Source organism: Lactuca sativa, chromosome 8 (genome assembly GCF_002870075.4).
Source record: "Lactuca sativa cultivar Salinas chromosome 8, Lsat_Salinas_v11, whole genome shotgun sequence".
In the NCBI taxonomy this organism is placed as follows: domain Eukaryota; kingdom Viridiplantae; phylum Streptophyta; class Magnoliopsida; order Asterales; family Asteraceae; genus Lactuca; species Lactuca sativa.
This window is the reverse complement of record NC_056630.2, coordinates 257,386,371-257,393,443: the sequence shown is the minus strand read 5'-3', so window position 1 is coordinate 257,393,443 and position 7,073 is coordinate 257,386,371. Positions and strand designations below refer to the sequence as shown.

At 37.1% G+C, this 7,073-nt stretch overlaps 1 protein-coding gene and 1 non-coding gene across 2 annotated transcripts; one reads left to right on the top strand and one right to left on the bottom strand.

Moving 5' to 3' along the window:
* Window positions 1-4,924: 4,924 nt before the first annotated feature.
* Window positions 4,925-5,031, bottom strand: LOC111903625 (small nucleolar RNA R71). The gene has a single exon (XR_002854233.1). It is a non-coding gene; the product is annotated as a small nucleolar RNA R71 (small nucleolar RNA).
* Window positions 5,032-6,149: 1,118 nt separating this feature from the next.
* On the top strand, window positions 6,150-6,668 carry LOC111903598 (uncharacterized). The gene has a single exon (XM_023899366.1). It carries the CDS (start codon window positions 6,150-6,152, stop codon window positions 6,666-6,668), a length of 519 nt encoding a protein of 172 aa, XP_023755134.1.
* The last annotated feature ends 405 nt before the right edge of the window (window positions 6,669-7,073 follow it).

The following is a 7,073-nucleotide window of genomic DNA, read 5'->3' as shown; positions in this document are numbered from 1 at the left end:
AGACTGATGCTGTATTCCATCCAGCTGCTTACGAATTGAAGTCTTCGACTATGATTACAAAGGGGGGGATTGTAAGGGTTGTTTTTGTTGTAATTAGTCGAAGTATACTCTGTACTCTTCGTATGATTCGTAATATATTTTACTAGGGCGCTATTATATGAAGCTTAAGTGGTTATGCCTTAGTATACTTTTTGTACGCTTTATGTATCCTATAAATAGGATCATCTACTAGAGTTAGATAGAACTTTGCAGTCTTGTCTATTTTTCTCTATAAACTCAAAGCGTAATAGACCTAAAGTGAAATCTTATTTACATGATGTGTTTAATCTCTCATAACTTCTTCAATATTAACTCTGATTAATATCATACTCGATTCATTGATTCATCATGGATTTCGAGGGATGCATAAACTGAATGTAGTTCAAAATAAGTGGGAAAAGTTTATGAGGATCGTAAGTATTTAGGGCTTGGGAAGTATCTAGGATATTTAGATACAAATACATGCATTGTGGTTATGCATAATTAGTGGGTTCAATTCGAATTTTTTTGTGTGATATTGGTGGGCATGGTTCTATGTAATGTAGTAAAATCAATTTTGCTTGATCGCAAGGATAAGGCAAGTATGGAGTAATTTGATATTGCTATTTTTATGCATATGTTTAGGCATTACTTTAATACAATTAAGCTATATTTTGGTAAAATGAAAATATATTTGGTACTTATTACGATAAATTATATTTTGCAGCCAAAGAAGACATCCTCGAAGAAAAGGAGACAAAATTGTTAGAATTTGGATACTTGGAGAACTGGAGCTGAAACTAGGAGATTAACGAAGAAGAAATTGAGTATTTTACATTTCCCACGACATGGAGTTACAAATATCACGGTGTGACATTCAGAAGATTCTCGATTCTTGCATTAATCCATATTCACAACGTGACACAACACCTTTCACATCATAACCACGTGTATTTAGAAGATTCCTATAGGTTGTTGTGTATTTTTCTTGGCGAATACGGGAAAATATTTATTTTCACTACATGTTTATGGTCATGATGTGAAGGCTGATTTTATGGAAACTATTTATATCGAGTATTAGATCAAATTGAGAGACTTTTGGCAGACTTCTGGAGAAAAAGCTACAACAAAAACCCTCTAGAAAGTCATTGGATGATTCAAAGTCATTTTAGAGTTCATGTTTGGAGATTTGAAGAAGAAAACAAAATTCAATCATTCGGTTTGTTAGTTTCTATCATGTCTACTCTAATTAGCTTTGATTCTATTGTTGTATCTGCTTTAATCATGGGCTAAAACCCTCATACTTTTGTTTAATGATGATGAACCCTTTGACTATGTGCTGATTTTCAATTTATGAAGTTTTTATGTTGGTTTAACTTGTACCGATAAATCATATACCTTAAATGTTAAAGTTCTTGCCTAAATTGCTTTTCCTACAAGTTTTGTGTAGTAGATTATTATTCTATTTGCATAATTATTTTATCTACTTGTTTATGAACATTGAATTGCTAACTCTAGTGATTAAATAGATTCTAGAATTTGGAGATATAAGTTAGTAACTTTGATTGTGTTAGAGAGCAAAATTTATCCATAATTTGTGCTTGGTTGCTTGTCTTGATCTTATATAGGTAGGTATTAGATTTATCATACATAGCTAAATTGATCTCTATACCAATTTTGTGATAACTTTTGTTTGAACATTACGTGGTAGTACATATATTGGTAAAAACTAGGAATTTGAACATAATAACTAGTTACATAATAATTTGGTAACCAATATAAATATACATAATAATTTGTTAACCAATATAAATATTCATAAGAAATCAACCATAGAAAAAGAGGGGGATTCTGAACTAAATGAAAGTACTCTTTAATCTTGAATTTAAATCATTTCATTTCGTATTTTTTTGTTCTTCTATTGCTATTTGTTTGACATAAGTTACGAGTTTAGTATAATCAGTAAAACCCCCCAATTTAAGTTATTTTTCCTAGTTTAGCTTTTAGTAGTTAAGTTATTATCTAACTATCGTTCTTTGTGATCGACACCCGACTTACTTTTCAATATTATAAACTGACTAGGTACATCACCTACGTGCATTAGTTAGTTAGTTTTGTTAGGTTACAAATTTAAAACTGGTAGGTATATCTGTACACATCAGTTCTCATCAGAAGTGCATAGAGTATCAAGAGTTGAGCAAGTTGACGGTGAAGAATCGCTACACACTTCCTATGGTTGATGATCTTATCGATCAACTTCAAGGTGCATCTTGGTTCTCCAACATTGATTTTAGGTCGAGTCACCACCAGATCAGGGTTAGAGAGGAGGATGTGGAGAAGAAAATGTTATGAACTCGAGATGGACATTATGAGTTTGTGGTGATGTCATTTATGCTTACCAAATGCAGCTGCAATATATATGGATTTTATGAAATGGATATGCTAACTGATTCTCAACCAGTCAGTTATTGCTTTCATTGATGATATTTTGGTCTACTCCAAGACGAGGGAGCATCATGAGGAGCACCTACGAGAGCTACTTTGTAAAATCCCAAAATATGGTTGATATGTGCATAATTAGTTAATTATTTAGTATATATTTTTATTCATTTTTAACTAATTATGTGAATAATATGGACAAAAGGTACTTAATATTGTTTAAATTTTGTTTTCAGTCCAAAAGATATGCTTGGGAGTAAAAGGGAGCAAGGGAAAGCAATTGAAGACCAAAGAATGAAGATTGAGGAACAAAATTATACCTACTCGGCGAGTACACGCGTCTACTCGGCGAGTTCTGTTGAATATTCCAGAAGATAGCCACGACTCCTGATCTAAAACGGATAACAACGAGTCTACTCGGCGAGTTGGGTCTGCTACTCGCCGAGTACCCCCTGTTTTGAGATATCTATAAAAATCGAACCTTTATCCGAGGAGAACACACTCTTGGCGATTTTTGAAGATCCTTCTGCGATTAAGAGCACCAGAAGACGCTGAGGAATTCTAATCTCCAACCTTTTGAAGAATTGAAGCAACTAGGTTAATCATTCCACTTAAGCTTAGGATTTGATGATGTCTAATCTAGTTGAATTTGTTTTTGTGTGTGATTTCACTGCAACTATGAACTAATTTCGTTTTTGTTTCTATTTGGGGAATACCAAGGAACTCCTATGGTTTAATTCTTAGTTTTGATTAATTGTTTATTGGTGATCTATTAAATTAAGTTTGTTAAAGACCCTTATGCATTAATCATGATTATTTTCTGTTAATTGGAAGACAATTAAGCTGCATGAACATCTCTTAGTTGTTAACCTCATATGTCTATGTGAACACCAATTCATATGCTTAGGAATAATGATTATGAAACTAAGATTAATAAGACAATAATTAGATTAATGTGTGAGCTTGTTTGAAAACCCATCAAACAAGAGGTTAATTGATTTATTAAACTGATTTACCACTACAAATCTTATTTAATCCAAATTATTAATCCAGGGAATTAATTAGTTTAAACACTTGATCACCGCTTAAATTAGTTAATTGTCTAAGGGTTAGGAGTAATGAACATGAACCTAACCACTTAAATTGGTAGCCAATAATAATTAATCTATCATAAATATAAATAACCATAGGAGTGAATTGGTTGAACCTAAATAGAAACATCTTTATCAAATTTGGTGAATTAGTTGTTTGTTTTAGTCATTTACTTAATTAAGTGTTACTTAAGTTTCTAGTCTTGCAAAACTAGAATAAAAACCTTTTACTTTCATTAATTGTTTTAGTTAAAATTAGTTGTTAGTTTAATTCTCCGTTCCCTGAGTTCGACACCTTACTTACTAAACTATACCACTAAAAGACAGGATCACTGCCTTTGTGTGCTAAATATATTAATAAAAGTAGGGATAAAACAAGTGCATTTTACACACATCAAGTTTTTGGCGCCGTTGCCGGGGAACGGTTCTAAATAATTAATCTAATTCCTAATTTTTTTCGATCCTTTGTGTGAGTTTACTTGCATAAAGTTACTTTATTACAGTTTAGTAGTCAGTAATTAGGTTTTAGTATCTGTTTTAGTTTTAATAGAAAGTTTCTAATTTTCTCAAAAATACATTGGTACTCGCCGAGTGCAGTCGCACCTACTCGGCGAGTAGCAGCGTAATCAGCAGTTAAATTTTCGAATTCTTTTAGTATAATTTTTTTTTTGTTCTTTTTACGCTTTTATTCTGTTTATTTCAGGACTTTCATGACCAGAGGATCAAACGCCCCGCTGGTACCCCCGTTTGAAGATCCCGAAACCACATTGAAAAGAAACAAGGGAAAGGACGTGCACAGTTCAAGTACACCAAAGAAATCACCCTTGTCTAATTTGAAGACTGTTTTTGGGAAAAAGAAGAGCAACAAATCAGGAGCATCCAGCGTTTCCTTAGTAATCGACGAACCGGCTAAGGAGGATATCGAGTACGAGACCGAAGAAGAAGAGGACCCGACATACGAGCACGAATCCGAGGAAGAGTTAGCTGTCACAATGGATAACATTGATGAAATCCCCATGGGAGAATGGAAGAAGAGGATGCGAGACGACACTGGCCCGGGACTTGTGCAACCCGCAATTCCCGCGACTGCTACCTTCGAGCTAAAGGGTCATATCCTAGCTTTACTTAAGGAAATACCTTTTTATGGAAAAGACCATGAAGATGCCTACAAACATTTGGATGAAGTCAATGATGTAGCTGATTACTTCAATGTTCTAAATGTGCCCCGCGAGACTCAGCTACTTCGTATGCTTCCAGTGACATTCAAGGGTGTTGCAAAAGACTGGCTCAAATCACTTCCCCCCGGATCAGTCACCACTTGGGCCAAGATGAAAGAAGAATTCATTGATCACTTCTGCCCACCTTCCAAGATAGCCAAGTTGAAGAAGGCCATTTCTAACTTTGAACAACAAGCTGGAGAGTCTCTATATGAAGCTTGGGAAAGGTACAAGACCTTACTAAGAAACTGCCCACATCATGACCTCAACAGCCAGCAAGAAGTGTCCATCTTCTATGATGGAGTCAATGTCACAACCAGGCAGTTACTAGACTCGCAAGGCCCACTCACAAAGAAGCCACCCCCGGTGATCAAAGAATTAATTGAAGAATTCTCTAAACACTCTAGAGAATACCACAACCCTAGGCATGATGTCACTAGGGGAGCTCCCTATGCAGCTACTGAAGACTTATCCGCGGTCATGGCTATGCTAAAAACCATGGATAGGAGGATGGATAAGATGGATCAAACAATCCATGCTATTCGGGTGGGTTGTGAAAAACTGCAATGGGCCTCACCTCACTAGAGACTGTGATTTAGATGAAAATGGCAACAAGAAGGCGCAAGTGTGTTACTCAAGTGGAGACCGATATGATGAAGACTGGCGCAAACAAAAGAAAGATTGGTTCCCTTATGAAGAGTAAAAGAAAGCCAAGGAGGAAAGGTTTAGGCAAAAAGGGAGAGGGTTCTATCAAAAGGAGGAGCCGATGCAAGAAAGGAAGCCAAGCTTGGAAGAAATGCTCACAAAATTTGTAGCTGCTTCAGAAAAAAGACACAATGACCATGATGCTGCAATTCAAGAAACAAGGACCATGCTAAGGAACCAGCAAGCATCTATTCACAATATAGAGATACAGCTTGGGCAACTTGCGCAACAAATCAACCAAAGATCACCGGGCGAACTTCCTAGCAAAACAGAAAATAACCCATGAGGCGCGCAAATAAACATTGTCACAACAAGAAGTGGGAAGATAATCACTCCCCTGGCACCTATTCAGACTGAGTCATCCAATAAATCACAGAAGGAGGAGGCAGAAAAGCAAGCAGAAAACCAAGAAATGCATTCTAACAGTCCTACTCGCCGAGTACCACGTATGGACTCGGCGAGTACATCACAAAAACCCACCGCATAGGTTCGTGAAATACTTTACCAGCCTCCCATGCCATACCCAACCCGAGCTAAGAAGGAGAAGCAGGAAGAGGAGTACCAGAAGTTTCTAGATCACATCAAGACTCTTCAAATCAACATACCATTCATTGAAGCCGTCATGCAAATGCCCAAATATGCAAAGTTCCTTAAGGAACTTCTCACAAATAGAAAGAAGATGGAAGAAGTGAAGAAGGTGGTACTCAATGAAAACTGCTCAGCTGCTATGCTAAATAGGCTACCAAAGAAGAAAGGCGACCCGGGGAGCTTGACCTTACCTTGCCAATTTGGCAACTTGACCATCATTCATGCCTTAGCCGATTCAGGAGCAAGTGTGAATCTAATGCCATATTCGTTCTTTAAGAAGCTGGATCTCCTGGAACCAAGGCCAATTCGCATGGAAATACACTTGGCAAACAAAACAGTCACCTTTCAAAGAGGCATATGCGAAGACATACTAGTCAAGGTGGACAAATTCGTCTTTCCCGCTGATTTTATCATTCTAGACATGGAGGCGGATCCACAAGTGCCAATCATCCTTGGAAGACCATTCCTCAACACGGCAAGTGCCATAGTAGACATGAGGGACTCAAAGCTCACCTTGCGGGTAGGAGAAGATTCAGTCACATTCGGAGTGGACCAAGCCATGAAGTATTCAGGAATAGTCATGACACATCATTCTCAATCGATATGTTAGATGAATTACTAGAGGAAGGCATAGCTGAAGATTCCATCAAGTTCATAGCTGAGGATGAAGAATTTGATCCAGAAAAAGACTTGATGGAAATTGAAAGACTGCTGGAAGAAGCCGACTATGAAGAACTGAAGAAGAGCACTGACAGAACTACTCGCCGAGTAGGCCCGCTATACTCGCCGAGTACATCCGAAGAAAAGGCAGAAATCGTAAATGCAGCCACAAAGTCGCCGAGTGCCCTACCTGCACTCGGCGAGTCCAACAGTCAGAGCAAAAAATTGGAGCTGTAAACTTTACCAGATCATTTGGAGTATGCTTTTCTCGAAGAAGGCAACCAAAAGCCAGTAATTATAGCCTCTGACCTGACCAATTCTGAAAAAGAAGAACTCGTGCAAGTATTGAAGAAGT